This window comes from Catharus ustulatus, chromosome 14 (assembly GCF_009819885.2).
Source record: "Catharus ustulatus isolate bCatUst1 chromosome 14, bCatUst1.pri.v2, whole genome shotgun sequence".
NCBI lineage: Eukaryota > Metazoa > Chordata > Aves > Passeriformes > Turdidae > Catharus > Catharus ustulatus.
This window is the reverse complement of record NC_046234.1, coordinates 11,784,375-11,812,342: the sequence shown is the minus strand read 5'-3', so window position 1 is coordinate 11,812,342 and position 27,968 is coordinate 11,784,375. Positions and strand designations below refer to the sequence as shown.

The window sequence follows — 27,968 nt, the reverse complement described above, 5'->3', positions numbered from 1 at the left end:
GAACCGCCATCCTCACCGAGCTTCGGCTTCCCCGTGCCCGTCCGGAGCGCCGGGCCCAGCGAGCAGCACACACGCACACACACACCACAGCAGCCGCGCTGGCTTTCGTATTTTTTATTTAAAATTTACATGAAAGTTAGAAAGGTAACAGGCGGAACAGTGCTGTTCCTCAGTGTTTGCCGTGTGAATACAGAACGCGGTGCCGTTTGCAGAAAGGAAAGGAGGCCGGTGGCTCGGGGAGCATGCGGGGCGCGGGCCGGGCACACCGGGGAACGGCAGGGCCCGGGAGGCTCAGCACCGCCGGGACACTGCACCCCGCTCACGGGGCACGAACTCAGCCCTACACCCGCACCGGCACCGCCTGTTCTGGCACTGCCAGATTCTCCTAACTTCAGAGAACAAGAGGAAGTGGAGTTAGGAAAGGGAAAGGACCACTTGACTCACGTCCACCAGCCAATGGGGCTCTTTTAACAGGATGGTGAGACACAGGACACCAGTGAGAACACACAGTTCTTACTTTATTTCTTTGATAAAATTAAATATTTCGTGGCTGCCAACAGAGCAAGTTGCACCATGTTTATATTTCCTTTGACTCTGAATGCATGGTTTCCAAAACCAATCAAACAACAGCATATTGAAAATATTCCTTAGGCTTCACACCTCAGGGAAGCCTATAACATTTATATTATTAAAGACAACATTAGAAAAAACATATGCCCATAACAACGTTTGAAAATGTATTCGCTACATCATTAGTCCCAACATCACATTTCTGTGGCTCTTCAAAATTCCAGGTCATCAGTTCCCCCCGCATCACCCTGTCTTGTCACACAAATTACAAGACACTTCAATTTTAAGTATCATGCAAGTCATTAAAAGAGCTTCTTTCCAAGACACTAACACTGAAGATTTGTTTCCCCCCTCCCCAGACATAAGACCCTTAAACTCTTCTAGAAGTGGCAGTCTTCTCCCTCAGACACAGTGCAGCTGGCGAAGACAGATTAAAAAAAGCTACAGAGAGAGAAAAGGGGAAAAAAAAGAGAAAAAACAGAAGATTAGTAAAAAAGAGAAAGACATTCAAAAAGCAAGAAAAAGACATGCAACATGGAAACAGCTGACAGAGAGATGGAAGCTCCTTGTGGTACATCAAGTACTTCAGGGAAATCACACAAGTAAAAACCTTTTTTCTTTAAAGTCTTTAAAAATATTTCACATAACTTTAAATAACATTCTAATAAGGCAAATGGTCAGGAAGAACAGTGACCTGCAGTAAGGTAAAATAAGTCACATTCAATTGTCCTTTTAGCAGATAATCTAGAAATCATTAACAGATTAATATTGATTGGTTTTGGGAGCAGGGAAACATTCAAAAGCAGAGGAAGAAGAAAAATATTTGAATTATTTTAACTTGCTAAAAAAATCCCAAACAAACCACAAAGCAATCAAAGAGCTCTATGGGAAATGAAATTGTATTTATGGTGAAACAGAATACCTGAGAAAATACATTGCAATCAAGAGTTTGGGCTGCCCTGACTGCTGGGAACAGAGGCCAGGCCATGGTTTGACCTGGGGCTGCTGCTGTGAGCAGGAGCCAGGCTGACCCTGTGCTGAAACTGCTCCTGAGCCTGGGGCATCACCCAGAGCCCTGCTCAGGTAAACCTCAGCAGCAGCTGGCACTGAACAGCATCACCTATCAGGGCTAGGCCTCACATCTGCTTATCTTCTGGAAGCCCAGAATCTGGAGGGGGTTTGTGGAGGCTGGCAGCAGCACACATTGATCTTTCAGCAGGGACAGGACGTGTGGATTCACCACATACAGAGCACTGAGCCCACCCACAGCACCACTGAAGGATCGGGGCCACAACAAGCAGGTCTGAAATGGAAACAAGGATTTACATGCTAGTCTTCAGACAGCATGAATTGGCAAAAGAAAAAAAATAAAAGCAAATGAAAAAAGACAGACGATGCCATGAAAATGACACCAAATATAATGAAAAAAGAGTGCTTTATCTCTGAACTACGTGATAATTAAACTAAGATGGTGTTGTCATTTTAATGTAATCAATAAATATATTTAAACTGCACTGTTATTTCACCAGCAAAAATAACTCACAGAACTTATTTCCATATACCTTATTTAGCTGGGTGAAATGAGACCAGGAAAAAGGGGAATCGATTAATTGTAGGGGAAAAAAATATGGCAGGATTTAAAGTTGTAGCATCCAGAACCTTGTTATGAGTAATTTTACATTGTTTAATAAAAGCAATAACCACCAGTACATAGTAAAGACAGAATCACAACGAGGACATAGAAGAGAGCAAGGATAACACCCTGGAAAGGTCACAGCTGAAATGCTGTCATGTTTTATTAGACCCTCCGATTTAACAAGTAAATGAAGGTCCATTCCAGGCCATTGTATGCAGGGGTAATTACTCAGTACAGAGCCATGGGTTACTGTAAAAGAAGGGCAAAGAAAACAAAAAACAAAAGAAGTAAATGTTAACCAGAATTCACTGTCTGATGAACTCTTTATTTAAAAACAAAACTCAGCCAGAAATACAGAGAGAAGACACTTGCAGGCAAATCACAGTTGTACTTGGCCAGAGTGCTCCTGGCCCAGTGAGAAAAACACCTTCCTTTTTAGTGCAAATCTTGCAATAAAAACAAGGCTTTTGCTGAATAGAAAATATGAGAAAAAACCTGTCAACATCTGTACAGTTCTAAAGAAATGCCAGATTAAAAACAAATAAAGGTAGTATTTTTTTTCATTAAAACCAAAAATTGTTGGAATCACTGAGAAGAAAGTCAATGAAACAGCATCATCGTCTTTCTTCAGAAACACTGATTTGTACAGCAAGGTGACCAGCTTTCCCTGAGATTGGATCCAGGATGTGCATCCAGGTCAGCACACTGAGAGGGAGACCAGGCAAGAGATCCTTCATGACCCCTGCAGCATTCAGAGAACACTTAGTTGCAAACCATGGATCCAAATTTGAGATTTCCTCAAGCCTGGGAACTAGAGGTTTGGACTCACGCCCATGCCTGTGAGGATGTCAAGTTTTGCAAGAAGTCCTTGGAAGTTATTTGAGTCACACATGGCAGCACAGGGGGTAATGAGGGCTTAGGAACAGCAAATTCACACGGGGAGAGGGCAGCCAGTCTCTGGAGACAGCACATCCCACCCCACGGCAGCACCGGGCTGCACCCACAGCAGGAGCTAAATGCACCCCCAAGCAGCTCTGACAGCACGGAGCAGGGGAAAAGCTGAGCAGGGGAGAGGGGACACTCACTCAGGAGCAGTGGGAGTCCTGCTGCTGCCCAAGGGGCAGGAGGAACCTGGCACAAGCCTCTCTGGCCAGCAGAGTCCCTCATAAGAACAACCCCAGCAGCCAAGAGCTCTGGTTTGACCCCGAGTGGTGAGCACGGGAGAGGAGCAATGGGAAAGGTGAGCAAACAGGCACAATGGCACAGCCGAGGGTGGGGCATTCGCCTCTGGGGCCAAGGGAAAGGTTCTACAGGAAACCCGAACTGAAAATGAAAGAAAAAGGCAGGTTAATGGTTTTATGGATTAATGACAAAAAACAAAATAAAAATACAAATTTTCCTAATGCGCACGCACACACAAAAAAGAAAATGTTGCTAAGTGTTAATAAGGTTTAATCTGACTACAAAACATGCTTTATGCAGACACACACACTCAGCAGTGGGATGAACCAAATTTATTTTCTAAAACAATCCTTTCACAGTTTTGCAAGCTACAGGACTCATCAACTGTGACTTGTTTGTAACCTTGCAAAACAGTGAAGCCCTGCAACACTTTATGGATCAATATGGAGAGTGTTTTTCTAAATCCTGGAAAAGTACCACATATACATATTTAATTTAGCAATGACAAATGCCCATTGAAAAAGGCACTGTCTGCATTTGTGTAGTGGGAACAAAGAACTTCATTTGATTCAAAGCCCAGCACACAACAGTGTACAGTTACAAAGACTGCCAAAAGCAATCCAAAACCAACAAAAATCAGTAATGTTCACTCTAACTGCACTTTAGCTGTGCCTTCGTACTCAGCACCAGAATGAACACTATTATTCCTTGAGCCTATTTTTCTACATTCAGAGCCTGATAAGCAGAGAATTGTTCTTTTCATTGTTCTACAGTTACCACTGGCAGCAGAGACATCCATTCAACTGGACAGCTCAAGACAACTGCAAGCTCCAGTTCGAGTCAGTGCAAGACCCTTCTGAAGCTCTTCTGTTAAGTGGAAGGTCCCATTTAAATTGCATTCAAATGCCTCTCATTGACAGCATAATGTTTACTTGCTTTTCCATTTCCCTTGGTGGACTTAGGAGGGAATCCTGGAATCAGCTTCTACCAGTTTAAAGGGTAGACCATAATTCAGTTTGGACTGTCCAGGAGAGACTGTAAATCTTAGCTTTGTCTGCAGGGAAGGGTGGACTCAAAGATGAGTTTTTAGGGTGTTTTATAGTTTATTTCCAACAGGGTTCCTTCTCTGAGAGGCCTGTGCACCTCAGCCTGAGGCACTCACGCTTGCCAGAGACAATGAGTATTGCTTCTCTGTCAAGAAGCAAGACATGCCTGTGGGATGTTTTCCTCTTCCTCTCACCAGAGAATCACCAGCAAATTAAAAATGCTCAATTAAACCTACTCAACCTAGCTGTAAGTAGACCACTGTCATTAGCAGTTTAACTAATAACCCTAACAAGGATGACAGAAACTAGTCTTGCATATACCTTCACCTTCACTGTAACCACAAGTTAACATTACAGCTTGGAGGAGTGGGAGGGAAGGAGGAGAAAGAAAAGAGAGAGACATTTTTATGGCTAGCTGGGCTGTATCATCAGCACCACATCTCCATAGCAATTGTTGCCATAGTATCAACGTGGCCTGTGTGATTAAAGAATATAATTTATTTTTAAGAGAGATGGAATAAAGAGCCAATGAAGTGCTGGGAAAATTTTAAAGGAAGAGGACATAATCTTTTTTTTTCTATGTTCCATATCCTGAGTCTCTGAATTTAACTTTGCAGAGTCTTTAAAGATAATTAAATACTTTTTCTACAACTGCACATGTGGAGAGTGACTGGTAGAGCATTTATAGTGGGGGTGAAAGCAGAGGAAGACACACATAATACTTATAAGCTTCAGGACTTGCACACAGTCTGCTTTTCTCAGAAAGGTAACTGATCCCACTGTGAGGTTCTATTAGTTAATGACGCTTACCAGGACAATGTGCCTCATGCACCATGCAGCCAAACAGCAGCTAACTGTAAAACAGCACACATGTAAGATCTAATAATGATGACAATGATGTAACAACAACAACAAAAAATAAACCAAGTCATGATTAGTGCAAATTACAGAGCTAGGGTTTAAACAAGTCACCTGTGAAAGAAAAAGGCTATTGTACTGCCAGCCAGTAGTAAACAAGCTACAATTAAGCTCCAGCTTGCAAAATTCATGGATGGTTAAGAAAAAATTATGATCTAAATACTGAAATTCATTATTAAGGATAACCAGAGAAGTTACAGAGCAAAGAAAGCAGCACCATTTCTAGCATAGAAATTCTCCCAGAGGCAAAAGAGGCTTCCCGTTATCTTCCCAAGCCTTCTGTGCCCTTAACTGACAAGGACAGTACCAAAGCTTTTCCAGATCAATATGCTTGGTGTCAAGGAGATGATCTGAGATGGGAACCACTTCAAGGACCAAGAGTTTGACTTGGGCCACAGCAACGAATTGCTGATACTGTAGGGCTGTTGCCTCCCTTTTCTGCATTTCTCACCCTGACTGATCTCAAGGCTGAAGTCTGCAGTCCTGAGTGAGCAGATGTCTAAGGGCTCTAAGCATAAAAGATCTCAGCTGGGTATTCCTCACACAGTTGAGGCTGGAGAGAGAACTCTTTCCCCAGTCAGTCTCAGACTCCTCAGTATGAAAAGGTATTAAAACCCCCTGAATGTGATTCAAATTAACAAATCAAAATAGTGGAAAAAGGAATAGGTGAGTGAGAAAAGGGCAGCACTAACTGCTCATTGCAAAAGAATGTTCATGTTGAAGCAGCTTCAGCTCTAAACTAAGACTAAACCAGGATCTCATTCTTGTAGTTGAGTCTTTTCTCCACTGTCTCATTTGATCCCAAACTTAATGGCCACAGGCTTTTTCTTTGACAAACAGTGCTGTCAGCACTTTGAGCATGCCCCATACTGTCCAATTTAACAGCACTTCTTCATGTACTTAAGGCTGCACAGTGCAGGCAAGGATTGCCCCAGGGCTGTGCAGAGAGGGGATCGTGGCAGTGGTACAAAACCTGTTTGTCTGCACATCTGCACAGGTGGCACAGTGCTCCTTTTGAGAAATGTACCACAGAGAGAAGGAGGGAACTGCTCAGTGCTGGGAGAACTGGGAGATCTGTTTCACTGTACAGCTGGTTGCTCTTGAGCAACTGCAGAGCTTCAGGAGCCTGGCACAGACACTGCAGACAGTCCAGATCCCAGACCCTGATGAGGGGCTGGACCTTGTCACACCAGTCCCTGACATGGGGAACCCCTGCTGCAGCCATGCAGTATCTCCCACTGTTTCTGTGGAGGCCAAAAAGCTGATTTAGGATGGGAGAAGACTACTAGTGCTAATAACCTCCTATGACCTGTCCCCTCAATTTGCAGTCTTACATTCTGCAGATTCTGCAATTCAAGACCGTTAGTCTCTGTGAATGATTTCCACAATCTTTTCAACCTAAACAAGTAAGAACCTGAGTGAGAACACGCTCCTCTCTGAGGGTAATGAAACTCCCTGCTACCCACACCCTAGCCTTGGCACCTAGTATGGTTCCACTTCTTCATAAGCACTGAGAGACCAAGGGAGGAGCAGGGAATCTTGGGGAATAAAAACAAGTTCATCCCCTCCCATGCTGTCAGAAGGTAAAGAGGGAGGTTAGTACTGCTCCCTGCTCTTCAGGATGACAGCAAATGTTACATGCTTCCAGATACTGCTCAGCTTTGCTAGGGATTAAACCTGACTGCAAACCTTCCCCTGATAAGGACTGGCTGTGTTGGGAGGGAGATATAACCATGCAGAAAAACAGTAAAGGAGAACCATTACTAAAAAGCAAATACCTCTGGGTTGGCAACTTACTTTTTCCTTTCCTTATCCCTTTTAAGAGTTTGTGATCCTCCAGCCTGCTGAGCCTGTGACTGAAGCAATTCAGCTGCTGTCTTCCTTTGTTTAAATGCATTTACTTCATCATCCAGAGACTTCTTCTTATCTTCTAGCTTCTTCTTTTCATCCTGATGCAATTTCTTCAGGCGATCAAACTTTTCATGCAGCTAAAGGGAAAGGAGAGGTGAGCAGGATGTGGCACTACCAGATACTCTGTTCATAGGGAAAGAGGAAGATGGAAGGATCCCTTGAGATCTGAACCTGTGAGTCTCCATTGATCTCCACATCATTTCTAGCTCCTGAGCTGACACTGCCCAAAGGGCAGGGAACAGCCTCCTTCCACAACTAACAGGCAGTGTTCTAATAATGCATCATTGTGCAGACTAAGAACAGAGGATTGGGAGAGCATAACTGTAAAACAAAACCCTCATCCATCTCCAGGGGTCTCTGCCTTATTCCTCTTTAAAGGTCAGTAAATTAATGGATTTTTCACAATCCTAAGAAAGTTGTATGGGTGTAGTTTTTGTAAAAAAAGTTCATCTCAAGGGCTTTTTCTCTCCTTGACTTTCACCACACTGCAACTTTCCATCAGAATCAAGACTCTGGCCCTTTCCTGGTGCAGTAAGTTGTACACATACAAGAACTGTGATTCAGTTTTGTCCTACAGACTGAACACCTTAACATTCCCATCCAAGTTAAACCTCAGACATCTTGGTAAGAAAGTCCTAAACCACACTCTGCAGAAAGTGCTTTGGCAACAACTACCTACTTGGGAGTGAATCTATCACTCACAGCCATGAAGACACAAGTACTTCAGTCTTTACCTCTTTTTCAGCCTCCTTCAACTCTGCTTCTTTTTCCTTGACCCTCTGGACAAACATCTGTCTCATTGCCTCTTCCTTTTTCTGCAGTTCTCCCAGAAACTCATTTCTTTTGGCTTCGTAAGTTTCTTGTAAGCTGAAAAGGAAGGAAAGGCCAGTGATAAGACTTGGGACAAACTGCTTTCCCCGACCCTCTGAAATCAGGCCCTCACCATGACTATTGCTTTGCACACAATACATTTGCCACTCACTCACCCACATATGCCCAAGGTCTTCTTTATATTTTGACACTTCTCTGGATGTTGAATGTTGGGCAATTCAAAGAGACCAGCTGGCAACAAACACTAGTTTAGAGGAACACTGCAGTTGCCTTAAGATTTTAGCCTTTGTATTTTTCAAATCATGTACTGCATTAATGCATAATTCTAAACTACATATAAAGGTGTTAGTTAACTGTCTTCACATTTTGGTCAGACAAAACAACCCCTCTGGGCCTGAGATCCAAGGACACCCTACAGCATCAGACCCCAAAAAGTATAAACAAAAGTGAATTGGGGAGGAGCAAACTGGGGGTATATGGCTTGATTACCTGAAGCCATAATTGGAGGATTAATGCCTGATATGTAAATATATAAAACTTGTATCTCTATGAGAAACTTGTGACCATCACTCATTTTGTGTGTAGCCCCTTAGGGAGGCCTCTTAATGTACTAAAGGCCCTTCATTAAATATATCCACTTTCATCCTTTTAACTTTGTCTGACCTCTGTTTCTAGGTATGCCCAAAACAGGCATCACTATCTCTCTGCAGCACAGACATTTCTACTCCCATACTTGCAGATTCACAGTCAGTCCTGCACATCCTGTCTGTATTTTCACCTTCTCCTTTACTGAAGTCTGGATTTATCTGACCTGGCAGTTTCTCTTGCTGTATTTTTTTTTCCGTGCTCCCCCAAGGACACGCACACACACAAGCCCACAGTGCATCCAACAATGCCTCTCTTAAGCTCTCCTGCCTCTCCTGGGATCTCACCTGAAGGGTTTGCTGTCTGGATCAGTGTCCTTGAAACCCATCTCTTCCAGTTTACATCGCCTGTAGAGCTCATAGTGGCGTGTGTGTGTCTGCTCACGAAGGTCTTCCATGTTCACGCGGATCAGCATCTCCCGCAGCTTCACAAAGTCACAGTGAGCTTCGTTCTCCACTGTAAGAAGATATGGTAAGGAGAAAAATGAGGACAGAAACTAAGATCTCTTCCCACATTCACCTACTGTCTATTCCTCCAACAGGTTCAACAGCCCTTTCAAGCAGAGAAAACTGGCACTATAGGCCTGACACAAGGATTTAACAAAGGATAATTCCCCACAGATAATCAAGTCCAGCAGCCCCTTGCTCCTTTTAGGAAAGCCCACTACCTCCTTGCACAAGTGTGACCATTCATGCCATGAAAATCCCAGGGCTCAACTCACCCTGCACTGTGCCCCAAGGGTACTGACGAGCTTTCATCATTTTGTTTCCTATTTTCAGCTCCTCTGTACTCCCAATCACTGCGAATGGCAAGTGGGCCTGGAACAGATTTAATGAAATCCACGTTAGTCCCTCTCAGACCTGGCTGACCCACCAGCACACAGAGCACAGCCACTGAGCAAGACAGTCATTATGCACATGCTAATCTCAGGGAGTCTAGTCACTGGCCACTAGTCCAAGACAAGGGGTAGCAGGGTGGGTCCTTTTTTGGAAACCTTGTTAGTGCTACCACTCTATATCCTCTACCTGGCTGATCCTCCCAGCCACAGAGTCTCAGGTGAGATGAGCCAGTGAAAGACTGGCATCAGAGTGACAGCTGGAACAGAGTGCTGCGGCTCGGACTGCGGTGCTGTCCCAGGGCTTGCCGTGCCTGAGGAGAACATCTGCACAAGCACAGAAGCAGTAAGAGGTCTTGGAGCCTTCTTGATTTTATCTCCCCACCACTCGTTTAGCTCATGCTGGAGCACAAGACACCTTGCTCCATCAGATCATGAGATGGAAGTCCATCCTTCATCCCCAGAGTAACAGCTCCTTCCTCCCTGCTTGCCTCCACCCTGGTGAGGAAGGGCTGAACATGTCCCCAGCCAGCGTGTCAGGTGTGACCCAAGGTCACACTCTTCAAGCTGAGATATGCACTCCACATTATACAAAGGCTGACTAAGAACAAGAGGGATTTGCTTTTCAGAAACTCAGAAATCAGAAACAGTCACTTCTTAGTAAAGAAGCCTCTGCAGAAACCAAAAAGAGACTTGCCCAGGGCAAGCTCAGCAAAATTGGAACTGAAATCCTCCCAACACCTATCTAGGCTCTGAAGATCTCATCTTATAGTCTTCTCATTTCCAAAACTCAGGCAGCCAAGCAAACCCCCAGACACTGCCATCACACTTTGCTGCATTTTTCTGTAAGTGAGATTTCTCCCCACCTCCCCCTTGCTCCTGCGAACTATACTGCATTCTGCTTAGTCCCCATAAACCTGGTCATTCTGACTGTAAAAGTAGATTAAAGAGTTGATTTGTCTGTGCAGCAACTGATACAACCCAGAACATCTGCAACCCAAGACAGTGATTCCCTCCCAGGAGACAAGTGAATGGCTGAAAGGAAAGACAAGCAGAGGCTCACTCCCACCCTCAGAAAGGCTAAACTGAACTGCCCTGACCAGGAAACCATCACTGACAGCTCCTACCTCAGGACAAACTTTGTGTTCTTTCAGGCCTCTCCAGAACACTCTACAGCTATTAATACTAAATACAGCTATTAACACTAAATCAAGAGGTGGCACAAATGCACATCAGCTAGACCTCTACTACATCCACAGCAGTAAATCTATCAAGTTCCCCTACTTGATTTCCGGGGAAAAGCCTTCTGGAAAATGAGACTATGGTCAGGATGTGCTGCCAGAAGGGCCAAGGGACAGCTTGCAACATCTTCAAGGAGCCACAAACAGGCAGCCACGATGCTGGGAAGGCCAGAGCCAGAATGGGCACCTGCAGGCACCTTGAGGCATGTCTGGCCCAAGTTGTGTATTGCTTTTCACACCTTGCTGGTTAAGCTGTGTAATTCCTTGCCACAGGATCCTGGAAGTTTACTGGTGGGAGGCCATCAGGTGATCCACAGGACAGGAAAAATGACAAATCCTTGAAAGGGGTTTAAACACTGATTTCTTATATGGCCCTTAACAGATATGCACAAGGACAAGGAGGATATTAGAAGTCTGTTTTCTGACTAGAAAAGCCCACCAGAGAGGCAGTAACCTACCACAAAGCTCTCCTAGCCTAGGATGACACTACAAGGATGAGATTCTTGTGAAATCCTCTGGTTTTAAGACACAAAACAAAAGGGAAAGTAGATTTAAGAAACATCCTGATATGGGTCACCAAGCTCTACACTGACAGTGCTGTTCTGGGAGAGGAGGAAGAACTGAGTTACTTACATTCATTGTCCCATTTATCTCTGCCACTGATTCATCATCTGTCGGGAACTGGTAGATCTGCACCCCATTACTGACCAGTTCACTTGTGATTTTAATTTTAAACTTGGTCAGCTCACTCTTGGAAATGGCATCAGATTTGGCAATGATGGGAATGATGTTCACCTAGAAAAAAACAGAGGTGTGAAGTAATCAACTTTGCTCCTGGGAGTTTCTCTAAATCTGCAATACAACCTTCAAAAACTTGTAAGTGCTCAATAAAGCTACAGAATTATCTGCCAACTCAGTTATTTCCAACAGAAGGGCTATTCAAGGTGGGGAGATCCTCTGGAAAAGCAGCAGCCTTTCCACTATGCAAACAGTAAATCTGCCCAGTAAGAGTTACTTGTGCCAACCTTGCTGTCGAGCTTCTTCATCGTTACCAAGTCCAGGGATTTCAGGGAATGGCCTGTAGGAGCAATGAAGTACAAGCAGGCGTGGATCCGGGTGTCATGGTAGTTGTGCAAGACCCTTTTTATCTTCAGTTCTTCTTGCAAGTAGGCTTCAAACTGAGCATCAATGAACTCAACAATGGGCTTATAGCTGTGGTGGAAGGAAAAAAAAAAGCTATACATCTCACAATCAGAGCTAAACAAATAGGACAATGACCCTTGGCTTACTTTTAAGAAACAAGCTATTGATAGATTTTTTTTCCCCACTTTCTGAGACCAATTCTTTCTACTTCCCTTGCTCCCCACCTGTAATAAATGTTGAAGTTGCACTGCTGACAGGAAGACATGGTCCTACATCAGATTCCAGCAGCCTGTTTGTCAAAACACAGTAGTGGGATTCAGCAGAGGACAGCAGATACACCATCCTCTCCAGGGAAAGCAGACTCTTGTATTTTGAAATGCAAGGGCGAGAGCCTTTCTAACACAAGTTTAATGTAGACTCATTTGCAGCACTGTGTAACCCTTGCTTGCACTCAGGGCTTGCTGCTCTCACAGCCCCAAGTGCTGCTGGTGGAGACATAGCTTCATTCAGTACTAGCTTTGCACAGTGCTCTGAGGCAGGAAATTCCTGCAACTCCCTGCAAGGCCTTCTGAAATACAGAGCCTGCCAGACTCATAATATAAAGGACATCAGTGCATTTTAAACAAACTTTAAACAATATCTACTAGACCCACAAAAAAGCAAATCCCATCAGCAATGTCTCTGTTGAGGTGCACCTTGGAGACTGTTTGGTGTAACTGCACATCCCTTAACCAACACACTCCAGCCACTCTGGGATGTGAGCTGCCAGAGACAGTCCCCCAGGGCATCTCACTGCACATTTATCGTGCTTCCTTTGGCTCTTCCCATGGAAGAGTGGATATTATGCCAAGCAGACTAAACCAAACAAGTGGTTTGGTCAGCAGCTTGAGGTCAGCACAAACCAAAACAAGCCCAGATACCCTGGAGCATTTCAATCTCCCCACCAGATGAATTTGGGCAGAAGGTTGCCAGCAGCACAGAAATTGCTCTGACAGCATGAGAAAAGTTGCTTTATAGCTGAAGCAGTGCTGACACTCCAGAGCCTCTGTCGTCCCTTCTACCTGTCCCATCCCAAAGAGGTGACAAGGACAACTCCTAAAAAGCAAGCAGGAAGACTCCAGTGCAGTCAGGCCCAACTAGGGCACAGGGAGAATGAAAAGCCAGGTCACAATATAGCTTCTCTCCCCCAACACTCACCTGTCCTCTTTGTTGATCTGATCCCCAAAGCCCACTGTGCTCACAATAGTCAGCTTGAGATTGACATTGCTCTCCTGCAGGTCATAGGTGCTGGATTTCAGCTGGACCCCAGGCTGTGAGTGAGATGCTGGGTCACCTTCAAACTTGGTGTTGAAAAGGGTGTCCATGAGGGTGGACTTACCAAGGCCAGTTTCTCCTATTGGAGAAAAAGAGAGTTGAAACGTTCTGTTGAATATTAATATGGGTTGGCCTTTCAGCTTCCAAACATTAACAGGGGTGAAATTGTAGCAGATGAAAGCAGATCTCATGCTCCCAAGGGAGCGTCTGGTAAACAGAAAGCCATGAACAATGGGAGATCTGTATTCTGGGCAAATTACATTTCACAGTCTAATGGCCCTTAATGTCATTAGAAAATAGAGATGAAAAGAAAGAGGTGAAAAGGCGAAGGGGAAAGCATCATTCAGATCCTGCTTAAACCCACAACTACACTACAGAAGATGCTGTTTTCATTAAAAAGTGGGAGAGGAAATGGGGCCCGCTGCCATTTCTAAAAAAAAAGCTGCTCCAGGATCAATGTCTCTAATAAGCAGCCAAAGAAATAGCTTCCTTCCATGCAAAAACCCTGAGAGCTGGTTCAAGTCCCACAGCAAGCTGTGCAGTTGGTTTCTCATAATGAGTTGGAGAATCAGCCTTCTACACTGGGAGGGGCATTTTCTGTAATATCTGGTTTCGTACCTTAGGGGCTACACACACTGTACAATATTGCAAAATCTGCTTCCAAAAGTTCTGCTAGTGTTGTCAGTATTCTGCTAGTACTCCATCAGTACTGAACTGCTACTTGGTTTTCATTTATCAAAGGGCAACTATTTCCTTGTCTAGAACGAAGAGACAAATCCCAGAGACCAGTCTTGAATTTATTTTAGATACATCCCAGGAAGAATAAATCAAATCCCTCTGTGCACACATTCCACAGGGCAGCCTCTCTTACCAGGCTCTGACAACAGTCAGCTCTCCAAGCTCACAGGATCTGACTTCCTACGCAGTCTGCTCTGTTGCCTTGTGAGGGCTGCTCTGTTTTGGGGAAACAGCAACTTCTGAGCTGCCCAGCCAGCTTTTGGAGAAACTTCAGGAGCAGCTGAACCCCACCCTCTGTGAAAGCTGCTCCTCCAGCCTGCTGTGGGACCACAGGGAGACTGTGTCTGGCTGCAAGAGCATTCCCCTCCTTCCCCCAGCCCTCTGCTCCCAACCAAAACAACTTCACCATTTTCCCACTTTGCTCAGAATAAAAGAGCTTCTTATTTTTGTAGGTTTAGAGCTCTGTAGCAGATCCAAACTTGCATGAAATGCCCAATTCAAGAAGAGGAAACTCCTCCCCTGTCCAAATGTCCAAATCTCCAAGCCTCACCCCTGCAAGGAGGCAAATTCCTTTTCTGGCCTCAGAAAGGATTTTCCTCACTCATGGCTGAAGTACATGGCAAGCACAGAATAATAAAATCTTAGAATGGTTTGGGTTGGAAGGAAGACTGTCTAGTTCCAAGCCCCAAATCCCCTGTTCTGGGAACTGAGCAGTCCCTGATTTCCAGGATGACAAATCCAGCATCTTTCCAGAGGCAGCAGAACTGCCTGGGAGCCAGCTGAGAGCTTGTGCTCCATCACCAACCAACACCAACTACAGTCAGAACAGTCACCAGTGCAGTTTCTCTTTGCCTCAGCCTGGATTTCAATCTGAAGGGGAGAAGGAGTCAGCACCAGGAGCCAGTGTGGCTGCAGTCCCTTGTGCTACCTCAATGCATCAGCTGTACCCACAACAGCACTGGCCAGAGCAAGGGAGGGGGACCCAGCAAAGCACAAGGTTACCTCTGTCACTGGAAGAATAAGCTGGTCCAACAAACCCTCCATTGACTTGGAATCTTATTGTCTGGACTTGTCAGGAACCATTGGTCCCCAAAGCAGAGCAGGTGCACAAATCAGGCCAGAGCATTGCCATGGTTTGGAAAGGGATTTTGAGAGTTAACAGCCAACAGCCTGTATGACCTCCCAGGCTGTTCTCAGGGATTCCAGGAAAACAGCAGTGTAAAAAAAGACAAAAATCTAAACAGCCTGAGAAGGCTGCAGCATTTCCAAATCCCCTGCCAAGGGATGGGTGCGACAGAGCAGTGAGCTGGCTGCTTGCCTGTGAATGCCAGGAACCCTGATGGAACATCTCAGGACAGGGGAGTCCCTCAGCCCTGCAGTGCAGGAGCATCACCCACACACAGTCCTGTAAAACCTCCTCCTGTGCCACTGCCCCACAGCCTAGCAGCCCCTGAAGCAGCTCCAAGGCTACAGGACAGGGTGACAGGGGTGCAGCAGTGGTGACCAGGGCAGGGAGCTGCTCTCTGCAGTGGATACACAAGGTCATCTGTAAACCACACTGGCTTCTGGGCAGACAGCACCCTGTACATCACCTCTCAGTTCTGCCTCCCTCCTTCTTTTGGGTGAAAGATGTTCATATGAGGCCAAGACTATTGTTTAAGTACATCCTGAACCCATTAATCATTGCCTACTTTAAATCCATCTAAAGTGTTTTTCCCAGCAGGAGTGACTTTAACTGTCAGAGGGGCTAGGAGCAGTGTTTAAAAGATGCTTTTACACTCCATCTCATGCTAGTTACACAGGGCCAACAAAGGCAACTTTGAACTCAAACACTGAACTTTTCCTTTTGTAAGGGGAAGATGGGAACTGTGGCATTTTTCCACAGGTGGGAGTTGGCCATCCAAACACCTTCATGATTAAAACACCCAGGCACTAACATGGCATCTCATATGAAGTCTGCACTCCTAAATTTACAGATACCCCTGTCCCTGTACTGTGTAACCCCCCTGACTTGATACAGAATTAAAGCCTTTCAGGGAAGACAGAGAAGACAAGAAAGACTGTCTCAGCTGAAAGAACATTAACACTGACAGAGTGACATGAAATGGTAAAAGACAAACGACTCTAACAAAGCATTTTGCTAAAATATGAGCAGAAACAGGGAGCAGTGCTATTTTGAAGGCCAAAACAACAGAAGGAAGAATTTCTGAATCTTCTGGGAGTTTCTGCCTCACACAGAGGCAACTTTTCGCTGACTGGAAGATGTGAATTGTGCCAACTGCTTCTTGTAAGGACAGGAGTCCAGATGGAACAGACGGTCTGATAAAAAGGACAAGTGGGTCTGTGTTGTTCCAGCCAATAGCACTGGAATCTTCCCCAAAAAACAGAAATTATGAACGGGGATTAACAGAGGCAGAATTATTTTGAAAAAGCAGCAGTGTACACAAACCCAGTGAGAGGCATCCCTGGCAGAGAGATTATTTCCTGATGTCAGGCTTAGGGACACATGTGATTTGATCTCAAAAACCGTACTTAGGGATTATGCAACTCAACAGTGGTCTGCTGTCCCGAAACAGGGCTGACAAAGCTCTGTGGGGAGGACAGGACAGAGAGAGTGACCTTTACTGCTAGAGTTCTGCACCAGGAAGATGTGACAGCAGTGAAAAGCTTGAGTGCTGTACCTTCCATCATGGGATGGAGTTTAGCTGTTAAATCTGACAATTTTCAAGGACCTTAAAAAAAAAAAGGTCAGAGCCACCACTGCAGGTTCTGGACATGCAGCAGCCCTACATCAGTGGTCAGAAAGCACCATCTGCTCTTAATGCCCCACAGCCCAGCTGTGCTGGGCTCCCCACACATCCTCCCGCTCTCCTGAGACATGTTCCCTGCTCCAGCTGCAGGGCACTGGTATCTTCACTGCTCTATGGAAATGCTTCATCAAATCTCACATTGATGGAACAGTGGTGGCACCACTTGTACACTACAGCTGGGACAAGCTCCTAACCTCCCACACCAAGACAGACATCTTTGTGCTGAATGACCCATGACTTCTTTTCACAGAACTTTTAGCATCCTAAGCACCTGCAGCAGTGAACTGAATTATACACCACAAAAGCTGTACCTCCTCTTTTTGTGCCTGGAAATTTAATTTGCTTTTCCCTAGCATGTGCTGAGTGAAATAAGCAACTGCTCACTGCCCCCCCCTTTCCCACAACACTCAGGATTTAAGAGGCCACAATCATATTCTCATCAATCGACTCTGTGGGAGGACAGAGGAGTCCTTGGAGTATTTCCCTGTTCAAAGGCAGCGAGCAGCTTTCACAAGAGCTTCCTTTCATGAGTGAGCAGCACCTGTCCTTCACAAGATTAACCACTATGGCTCCAGATATCAAATAATTCAATTTTAAAGAAAATGTATATGCATGCACAACCTTTTCATGTGTAGAAATGGGAGCTAATCCAATGTAGCAGGTTTGTTGAGACAAGCCCTGAGGCAACTCAGACTGATAAGCCCACCTCTCAAGGAGAGAGGGAAAAATAGTTTGTTTCATCTGACAGGCATGTAGAGACACCACACAATTCCCCACTGCCAGGCAAAGGCTGGGCTGCAGGGGCAGGGAGGGCAACAAGGACTCACAAAATACACTGAAACACCACCTCAGAGGAGCACCCAGCTCCCAGCATCTACCCCAGGGCACCAGTGGCACAGGGCAGGAGAAGGTTGAGGAGACAGATGGCTTTTTGATTAGAGAAACTGTTCTCTCCTCAGCTGGTTGCACCAGTGACCACAGAAACAAGCACTGGACAACTTCCAAGCTCATCACCCCAGAGAGCTGACTGCTGGAGAGCACCAGGAATCCTGTGCACATCCCTCCCTCCTCCAAGGTGAGAGCTCCTGCACATCACAGGCTCACTCCTTTGCAGTGAGAGACCTCAAACAGTCTTGGTACAGTCCCGGGGGAAAGTGACGTATTTCTCCCACAAAACAACCTTTCTCATTGCACTGAATAGGACAGTTAGAACAAATTCCCTGCAAATCCTGGGAGAGAGGAAGGGGCAAAATCCTGCTTAAGCTGGAATACTAGTTTAATGCAACTACATTTTACCCTGGCAAAAACTGAGAAAGCTTCCATCAAAAACCAGCAAGCAGCCTGTTCCTCCTCTTTTTCCCCTATCTCACTAAGAAATAGTCAGCACAGAAAGCCTCAGCCACTAAACACTTCTCCAGCCTTTGCACTGAACTAAGAGGCAACTAAAAATTTATCATGTAAGGTTAATAAGAAAATGGTTGTGCTGAGAAATAAAAGATCAGAGAAACCATCTGCAAGCTCTAACATCTAATGAGAGGTTTTCTCATTTATCCTAGCTTTGGCTCTAGTCTCACAGGGGAGACAGCTTTCAGCATGAGAAGAGCTAAAAACTGCTCCACTCTGGACATGCTGCTGAGAGTCATTCCTGAAGCTTTCCTTGGCTTCTCCAGCAAGATCTGGAGGAATTGGTGGCTCAGATCCAGTATGACACAGTAGATTGATCACTGGATTTTTCTTCCAACAGATGCCACACAGAGCTGAAAAATGGGGGGCAAGGACATGCCTTTCTGTCATGCTTAGTGGGCTGTCTATGGATCCTCATTCAATCTTCATTTGCTTCCTTGTTCTTCCAATTTTTCATCCCCTACTCTGCTGTACAAGTGAAATCCAATGGAATGGAATAAATGACATAGGAACACTGGGATGTTTAGTTTTCTTTTTCCAGGATGTTTAAGTGTGGGGGCAAAGATCTGTGAATCTTTTTCTAATGAAATTTATTATATTTTTCTATAAAGTTTCTTTATTTCAAGGTTGTGTTATTACTATTCATAAAAAACTGACATTAGTAACTAACATACATTGATCTTGGTGAGTCCTTGTTATTCACCTCAGCCAGTTATTAATGCATTCCATTTCTGCTCTGCAAAGAGGAAAGCACAGGCATTCAGCTCCTCTCCACCCATCAAAGTGAAGATGTAACTACAGGAGGCACACACTGCTATACCTAGAACTTGTAAAAAAAGCACTGCAGCCCAGCAAGTGGAAAAGGAAACACTTTTAGACTTCAGTCGTGGGGATGGGAATTTCCTTAGGTCATATCACATTTATGTACTGTGGAAATCACCTAGAGACTCAGCCTGACAGTGACCTCCACTTGTCAGCAAGGTTTATCATCTCACAGGAATGAGGTTGTGAGGAAAATTGTCTTCTCAGCTCCACTGAACAGGGCTCAGTTCTCCTCTCCTTGCTCTACTACTCTCGTTTCAGGCAAACACCAGGTCCGTACCATGAGCTGCACCTCTCGTGGGAGGGGACAGGACAGCTCTGTGTGCATACAGAGCTGACCACCAGCTGAGTCCCCAGGAGGTATCCACACTGCTGCTCTCCTCCCTGCCACACCAGGCACTGCTGGCATCATCTGCAGACAGGGCTTAGTCCAAGCAGCCATGGCCATGCAATAACCTCCTGCCACCAGAGGCAGGGCATGGGCAGCAGCAAACCCATCTGACAATTACCAATTGTCTATTTTTAATTTCCTAATTCACCTTCCCAAACTATGGTACCAAAGCCATACAGGGTTTTACTTCTGTTACCTAGGAGAAGGATTATTTGGGATCCTAATCCTGGGGAAGATCTGTGAGATGGGCTGCAGGGACAGACACCAAGTCCTGCCACAGTGCCAGGCCCCAGCTGTGATCCACACCACATGGCAGCTTGGATAATTGTCAGAAGAGTTAAGACTTGGCCAGACACTATCTTAATTCAAGTAAACACAGAAGGGAGGAGAAAAAAATAGCTTTTAGTGATTTAAAAGGACCATAACTAGTATTTTGTTAAAATAATTATAATAATTATAATAATAATTCAATACTTAACCAAACAAGACCTCATAACAAAGCACTCTGGCATGAGTACCTACTTCTTTTAAAAATGTGAAATTCAAACATATGAGGAAAAGAAAAATCATAATAAGAGCCTGTGATTTTAGGCATTTTATTTCACTGCTTGGTAAAAAGCCATACTGCAGAACCCCAGTGGGGATTTCCCAGAGCACCAGTAAATCTTGTTACTGAAAATAGAACAGTTGGGGAAATTTAAATCAAAGCTACCTTGTTAGTGCTGTAAGCTACAAGCTACATCCAGCTGCAGAAAACTTCAGCAAGAGAACTTCCCAAAATGGAAATACTCACCCACACACAGGATGTTGAAACAAAACCCATGATTAACTGACTTATTAACCAGCTGGTCAGGCAAACTATCAAATCCTACGTGTCCAGAAAGCGGGACAGTACGACAGCCTTCACCCTGAAATACAATGAAATAGCTGTGTCATTTTCAAGCAAAATACACTTCCCTGGATAAACCCTTAAGACCTCCCAAGTGGAATCAATTGCACAGTCCAAGCAGAGATGTGCACAGATCTGTCAGTCATGTCAGCATGCTTCACCCTTCTCTAAAACAGTTCCAGAAGGCACGAATAGAACATTTCATCTGCCAAACAGCTGAAGGTAGCCCTGACAGAATAACACTAAATTCTGCAAAACATGTACACAAACACAGCAGCTGAAATTAAGAGGTGAATAATACTTGTTTCTTAAAAGAATATGTGGAAACTCAAGTCCCACCTTACACTGAAAACAAAAAGAATTCTCTGTGCAAAGCAATGCATTTATGACACCACCTCCTACAAGCCTATTAACATTCACTTTATGTGAATTGGAACTCGCACGTAATTCCCATTCACAGCTGCAATCATAGAAACTAGTTAGAAACAGTAAGAAAAATTGTACCTACAGGAAAACAAAGTAGAGAAAAAGTTTCCAGAACTGAGCTGCTCATAACCCCACAGGCCTGAAGGAGCCTGCCACAAGGATTTGGGAGTAGAGGCACACAAACCTCCTGCTGGGGGGCAAGGGCTGCTCCTGCCCAGCCACCCAAAGGACTTTCTGACAAGCTGCTCCTGCACCCTGCCATCTCCTGTGCTCAACACCACTAGTCTGGTCTCCCCAGCCAAGCAGAACATGTGGTGCTCCATGTCCAGAACATCCAGGAGCTTTGGGAGGAGGGGGTCAGAAATTTTCACCTGCCCAGTCTGTGCCAAGGCACCCTGGGCACCACAGAGGTTTAGCCTCAGAAATGGTACAAGGCACAATGAAGAGTCAGTGCTGCACCCCTGTATTGGTGTGTTCTGGAGAGTCATCCTCCTGCAGCCTCAAAAAGGTATTCCCCTCTCTGAAGCAAAGGCTTTTCTTAAAAATGTATTTTAGTGTGAAAATCAGAAAGTTCCCCTCTAGCTCTCAATCAGTTTGCAAAAAATACTACAGCCAAAAGGCAGTAGTTCATAGGGTGTGATTTTGAATTTATTCTTTCACATATCTTGAAAGCCTGTTTATAGGGACAGGCATACTGGTTTTCCCTCTTCTGCTAATGGCACTGGTATTTTAGGCTGGGAAAACATCCCCAAGGAGTACATTTACTACAGTAGCCTGTCAGTATGATTTCTTGTCTTGCTACTGTTTTGCCGTTGTAGGCTTGGTTTTTTTTATTTTTCAGATATGAGGCTCCAAATACACTTCAGTCATTAACCATATTTACCAGCCTGTGATGTGTAAATATGTTTCCCTTTAGCCATATTTTGTGTATTAGTCTGACTCTTCCTGACAAGATGTTCACCAAATATGGTGCTTCATTAATCCCTGAGCACCTTCCCTCCTAATGACATTTTCATGAGGAAGACACTCAGGCTCCCCAGTAGATTCTGGTTTTGCCTACAGATAATGAAGTCCAGTAATGCAGAATCAGCTAAAACAGAAAAAAGTGAGACTGTCAGACACACAGATTTTGTGACAACACACTTGAAGTCTCCTAAACTGCATTCAACAAAACAAAAGCCCAGCACTGGGGAATCTCATGGCAGTGTTGGATCTGCAGCAACAGCCCCATGGGCTGGTGAAGAAGAGAGGGGGGGACAGAGCAAAGGTGAGAGAGAGACCCACCAGCAGTCTGCTTCTGGGGAAGGAGAAATATCAAGTGTATTTTTAATACTGAGCCTTAAAACCACACCACTGGAAGACTGCTTGAACACTACTCTCCCCAGGAAGTGTGGGCAGGAGTGTGGGCTCTCATTAAGAACAAATCATCCCCTCATCCCTAAATATAAGTGTGATCCAGATGGAACAAAATAAATGGTAGAAGTTAAGCCACTTTCAGCTAAGAGGGGTATTTACCATCACACAGAACTCAGCCTGAAAGTCATTTCCTGTAGATTCTTTTTCTAGTCACCTGTGGTTTTACAATGCAGTTAAACCACACTTCACATCTGGTACAGGCCAGGAAACAACTACTGCAAAATGTGTTTTCCAGTCACAGCAGCTAAGCCTCCATGTTAAGTATGCAGCCATAAGGTATACTGTGCTACTCTGCCTAAAAATCTACAGCCTCCTTGGCCAAGGCATCAAGAGATTGGATGCAGCGGGAAAAAAAAAATAATGTTTTAAAATCAGTCTGGTTTTGACACACATCACAAAGTTGACAGCAATTAGCAAACCAGTGGAGAGAAAAGAAACATTTTCTGTCTGATGCACCAACAGTGCAAGTCACCAGTCTTCAAGCACCAAGTGGTGTCTCTGTACCAGAGCACTGCTATATATAAACAGCACCATCATAAACAACATATGAACACACTGATTACTCATCCTGGGTGTACATTAAATGTAGGTTTGGATCCCCTTGTTCAACACTGAAGGAAAATATGTTAAGCTTATAAGCTTTTTGCTAAGAAGGTGTTCAAGACCGTCTTCCATCATTCATCTTCCAAATCAGATCAAATTTAAACATATAAAGAGATACCAAAAAGGTAAGCAAAGTTTAACTAATATATGTATGTAAATATTGTATGTATGAAGGCTTTTTCCAGGAGCATCAGTGAGCACTGGATGGCTCACAGTCCTTTGTACTCTCTATTTTAAGGTTACATCTTCTTGGAATGAAGACAAAGATGGAATCTCTGGAAAGCCAGTGTGAACACTGGCACCACACCAAGATACCAGATGCCTTTTTTTTCCCCATATACACAGAGTGACCCTCTGCCTAGACAGAATGGGCTGTTGTTGCTTGGGAGGAAGTGAAGCATGTTTGTCATAAACAAGATTAAAAGAACAAAAAGAGCAACACACTCTCTTGGTGTATTATCAGGCAGGCCTATTGCAGAGTGAAAGTAAGAAGAGTAAGAAGCAGCCACTTGGAGAAGCTATTTCACTTCTTCCTTTCTTAGAAGGATTTATATAGCCTTTTGTAAGAGCTTCTCCATGCCACAGAACCTCCCACTACCTACTCTAATTCTTACAGAAAACTATCTGAATCATATGGAAAATACAAAGATGTTATAATGAATGACTCCAAGCACCATACATTAACTATCAGTTTACATTTAAAGGGGCAAGATTTAGTCTTCAGGTGTTTGAATCACTCCAGGATCCCTGGGATGAAAAAACGATTAGAGGAAAATCTTGCTGAATGTACATCTGTGCCCTGATCTGCTTAGCACGACAAGCAGGTACAGCACTGTCACCTCCCAGTGTCCTCTGACCCCGAGAGGCTGTTGTGCCTTTAGAGATAAAGCAGAACACACGCAATGGTGCCGGACATTGCAAATGTCAGCGCTGAACATTCGGGACTGTCTGTGCCCAGGTCTGAAGGAATGATGAGAAAGGATACCATGGCAAAGGCAAAGCCTCCACTTGGTGATATTCAGGTAGAGCACAGAAAAGAAAGTAAAGAATGTTACAGCTCTGAACTGAAGAGATGCAGTGTCCAAATGAGGCCCACACAGCATAAAACTTCTCTCAGGCTGCAGTACAATACTTGATCTAGTTGAGTGTTTCTGTTCAGGACACTGACAGCTGACACTTAGTACTTCTGACACACTTTGTCACCTCTTTCCAAATGAGAATCACTTCAAACTCTGAGGCCTTGGAGACTCCCTTAGAAAGATTTCCAAAAAGCTGCAACAAACATAGCAGCACCATCCTGCAACAAAACCAAATCAAGCAACACTCACAGAGCTCCACCACCACTGCCAGTGCTCACAGCAGCCACCTCCTGCCCCTCTGCTGCCCTTAATGCTGACAGGGGGCTTAACCCCCAAACCTGAAACAACTCTTGCACAGCAAGTCAAATGGCAAAGCAAGGCAGAACCTGAACTCAGGTTTCCACACCACAGTTTTTCACATCATCTTTAAGCAAGAACAACATCAGATCCCTTCTCATGACCTTGGCGTTATGGCATTCACTTCCCCAGACTGCATTTGCTTCTGATTAAACAGTAAATTAGAGCAACACTTGTACCAATTATTTCTCACTTGTACAAGTATGTAATTCTCCTATGTAATGAAAGAATTATCCAGCAGACAGTATAAACATCCTCCACGAGATAAATATAGTCTAGACAAAGACTTTGTATTATTTTTCCTTGCTCAGCTGATAAAAGATCAGATATAAAAGAAAAACACCAGAAAAGTGGGAGGGAAAGAGTTTTGAATCAGGCCCCATGGAAAGCAAGAAGTGTCTCACCAAAGGTCCTGACCACCAACCACCCTCTCCAGAAGCACTGCATCACTCAGCCATTCAACATTCACAAACAGTCAAGTGCTTCCGAAATCTCCAATTCTGACAGCTCCTAAGATTACACTTCTTTATGCCCCGACAAAAAGCTGCAGAAACGCCATGCAGTTTGGATACATTCCCAGAAGTCTCTTCCAGCAGTTAAAAGATACATATCACTATCAGCAGTTGCAACAATTTTTCTGACCTCTACTGGAGACGGAGAGTTGGACAGTGCCCGGCAAGCCGTGCTCTGCACCCATCCTCCCCGCTGGCAGAGGACAGAAGGGGCTCAGCCTGGTGGTGACAAGGCCACCCTGCCCACCTGGGCAGAAAGGGGTTTCACCAACCATCCCCGCAGTAAGTGTGGGCTTCATCAAGGGCTCTCTGGGACAAGGGCAGGGTGGTAACCCCAGCTCCTCCACAAACCCAGCCGCAGGTCTCACACTTTTAACCCTGTTGGAACACACGCTGCTCTCTGCACCACCAGGACACTACAGCTGACTGCTCCCTGAACCAGACATGACCGGACGCCCAAGACCTCGGCTGACAAGTTACCTTTTCGTAAAAGGACACTTTCAATTTGCAGCACACTAATTTCAAGTCTGTCACACAGCCAGCTTTCCCTTTTGCCTCCAAAGCGAGGCTGTGCAGTGTCATAAATTCATTCCAGGCCACAAGGAGATGTCTCAAACTCCTGTACATTATCTTAGGAAAGCATAATGCCCGATTTCTTTAAAACACAGGGGAGCAACTGAGTCACTTCACGTATTTTGGCAGTCACATACAAGGCAATGGATATGTCCAGGGGGAAGTAACATCACAAACCGGCAAGGATTGGCTACATGCAGCAAGACCGGGTCCATGCTAAAACACACTGCTTTGAAGATGAAATTGGAAAGCATTCACCTCTAGTATTACTTCTGTATTAACACACGGACATGAAAGTTGGAAGCCCATCAAACTACAGACAAAACCTTTCCACATGCAAACGCGTTACAGATGCCTCCTTAGCGTTTCTCTGAGAAGCGCAGAGGTGGCTCGACTCCCTCTGCTCCTCTTCTGGATAATTCTCCGCAGACACACAGGGATCTTGTGCCGCGCTAGGCGGCCGGTGTCACCCGGAGACACCGCCGGGAGCCCTCGGGGACAAAGCCCAGCGGGGACACGGCGCTGGTGTTCGGCTCGCACAGCTCCTCCGCGGCACACGGTGCCAGGCTGGAGACCTTCCCTTCCCGCACCACCGAACACGGGCTGATGGTCTCTGCGAGGAGAGCAGCATCCCCTCACGGACAGGGATGCCGCTGCCGTGCCCTGGCCCGGCGGAGGGCCCCCAGAGCCGGGTAAGGGATGCACGGGCAGGCCTGCCCAGCGCTGCAGCCCCAGCCCCGGGGGGCACCGGCGGGTCCGGGCCGGGGGCACCGGCGGGGCAGGACCCCCGCCCGCCGCGCTGCGGGCAGCCCAAGGTCGCCGGGCCGGGCTGCAGCGGGGGGACCAGCATCCTCTACCTCAGGTAACCTCAGCTCGCCTCGGGCCGGCCCCCAAAACCCGAACCCCGGGAGCCGCCGCCGCTCCGAACCGAGTCTCGGAAGCCGCGGGAGGCCCCAGGCCGGTGACCTCGCAGCCCGCCCGGCGCGCTCCCTGATCCGGCCCCGTGCCCGGCTCTCCCGCCCGCCGCCCCGGTGCTGCCCGGTCCCGGCCCCCCGCCCCGGTGCCGCCCAGCCCCCGCGATGCTGCGGCCCCGCGCCCGCCCGCACCTGCCGCGCCACCTCGGCCGCCGCCATCGCTGCCCGCCGCACGTTCCGCCCCGGCCTGCGGGCGGCTCCGGGCGCGCCCACCGCGGCACCGCGCGGGGGGGCCCCGCCGCGCCCCCGAGCCCGCCCTGCCTGCGCTGCCCGCCCCGCCCCGCCGCCGCCCGCCCCCGCTCGGCCCCGCCGCTCCCGCCGCTCCCGCCGCCGCCACCGCCGCCTTCCGTGAGGCGCGGGGCCGCCGCTCCCTCCCCGCGGCAGCCCGCGATGGTGTAGCCCAGGCTGCGGGCGGGGCGGGCGGAGGTTCGGGACGGCGGCGAGAGGGGCCAGGCGAGCGCGGAGCCCCGACCGGCGATTCCGCAGCCCCGACCCAGCGATTCCCCAGCTCCGTGGGCTGCCCGGCTGCCTCCGCAGGCCCCTGGCCCTGCCCGCTCCCCGCGCAGGGAAGGGCTCTCCGCGCCGGCTTCTCGGGAAGGCCCAGGGGGACCCGTCCCGATGCCCTGAGGCCCCTCCGGTAACACGGGCCGGGCCAAGGCGGAGCCGTGCAGCCCCGAGGCTGGGCTTGGGCTCGGGTTTGGGTCTGTTCAGGTCCCTCAGCAGATGCGTTGCTGTTTGAAGCGGAATGTCCGTGCGGGTCGCACACTTGTCTCCGCTGGACAGTCCAGGCCCGCCCGGCTGAGTGCGGCTGTGCCCAATTCCCCCCTTGTGGCACCACGGCTCCTCTTTGGCCCCGCTCGTCCCGGCGGTGCAGCCTCAGCTCCCGGCCTGTCATGGGCACAGCTGCCGCTTCGAGGGTGTAGCTGGTGCCACTTGGGTTTGCCTTCATTTGATGGCAGCACAAGCACCAAACAAGGCTGAGAGAAAGGAAACTCAGTCTTTCCCCAAAGTAACTTTCCCAGCCCCTGGACTCTCGAGTAAAGTCCCCAAGGTTGTCACTCTGGTTTTATCATGGTCAGAGCTCACCAGAGTGTCCAGTCCCTAATGCTGGCATGACCACGGTGCCTTCATTCCCCAGGAGCAGCTCCTTATTTCCCTCGTTTTCCTCTGATGCCACCCAAGTGCTTTCAACCAGGATCTCATGGCTGTGTGGTTCAAGTTCTCTGCCTCCCTGAGCCCACAGAAGCCACCAAAACCCAGTGACAAAACCAGGCAGCTCCAGAAAGGGAGCAAGGGGACAATTATGCTTTCACCACCAGTTGTTTGGGGTTTGAGATTATGCCAACTCCCCACACATCCCAGAAAAACTGGTCCAGGTGGTTGGAAAAAGGCAAAGGCCCTCAAGGGCTAACAACCAGCTGAGGGCAAGTCAGAGCAGGGCTAAAGCTTAGGGAAGACAGAGAAAAAAGGTTCAAGGGGCTGGTGTGGCTTTTAGCCACCTGACCAGCTGCAAAACCACAAAAAACAGTTTAGCCATGGGTGTCAGAGCAGTCATGGATAAGAAACTTCTGGAGGGAAAGAGGACTGGGAGCTTTTTGGGGCAGGAGAATTAGTCCTGATTTCTGACAAAATTAGGGTACAGAGTACTGGTGGCTGCAGCTGCCAGCAGTGCCAGGCATGGACTATGCTACAGGGAGAATCA

At 46.7% G+C, this 27,968-nt stretch overlaps 1 protein-coding gene across 2 annotated transcripts; it reads right to left on the bottom strand.

The window, feature by feature from the left end:
- Positions 1–497: 497 nt before the first annotated feature.
- On the bottom strand, positions 498–26,471 carry SEPTIN6 (septin 6). Of its 2 annotated transcripts, none has more exons than XM_033072100.2 (10): positions 26,399–26,468; positions 20,231–20,345; positions 13,156–13,351; positions 11,841–12,027; positions 11,449–11,610; positions 9,461–9,557; positions 9,027–9,195; positions 7,998–8,130; positions 7,150–7,340; positions 498–1,011 (listed from the first exon to the last, which is right to left on the bottom strand). In XM_033072100.2, the coding sequence occupies exons 1-10, from the start codon at positions 26,423–26,425 to the stop codon at positions 1,002–1,004; spliced, it is 1,287 nt and encodes a 428-aa protein (XP_032927991.1). In that variant the 5' UTR covers positions 26,426–26,468; the 3' UTR covers positions 498–1,001. The 2 variants fall into 2 exon arrangements, with proteins under 2 accessions (XP_032927991.1, XP_032927990.1); XM_033072099.1 differs by lacking the exon at positions 498–1,011 and adding an exon at positions 1,717–2,455 and having other exon boundaries at positions 26,399–26,471.
- Between the last annotated feature and the right edge of the window lie 1,497 nt (positions 26,472–27,968).

Excerpts from the sequence above, each read along its gene's own strand:
- SEPTIN6 (XM_033072099.1), bottom strand. The coding sequence starts at position 26,425 with ATGGCGGCGGCCGAGGTGGCGCGGCAG. Across the intron at positions 20,346-26,398 it reads CGGCCGAGGTGGCGCGGCAG|GGTGAAGGCTGTCGTACTGT; the intron begins GTGCGGGCGGGC and ends ATTGTATTTCAG. Across the intron at positions 11,611-11,840 it reads TGAAGAAGCTCGACAGCAAG|GTGAACATCATTCCCATCAT; the intron begins GTTGGCACAAGT and ends GTTTTTTTCTAG.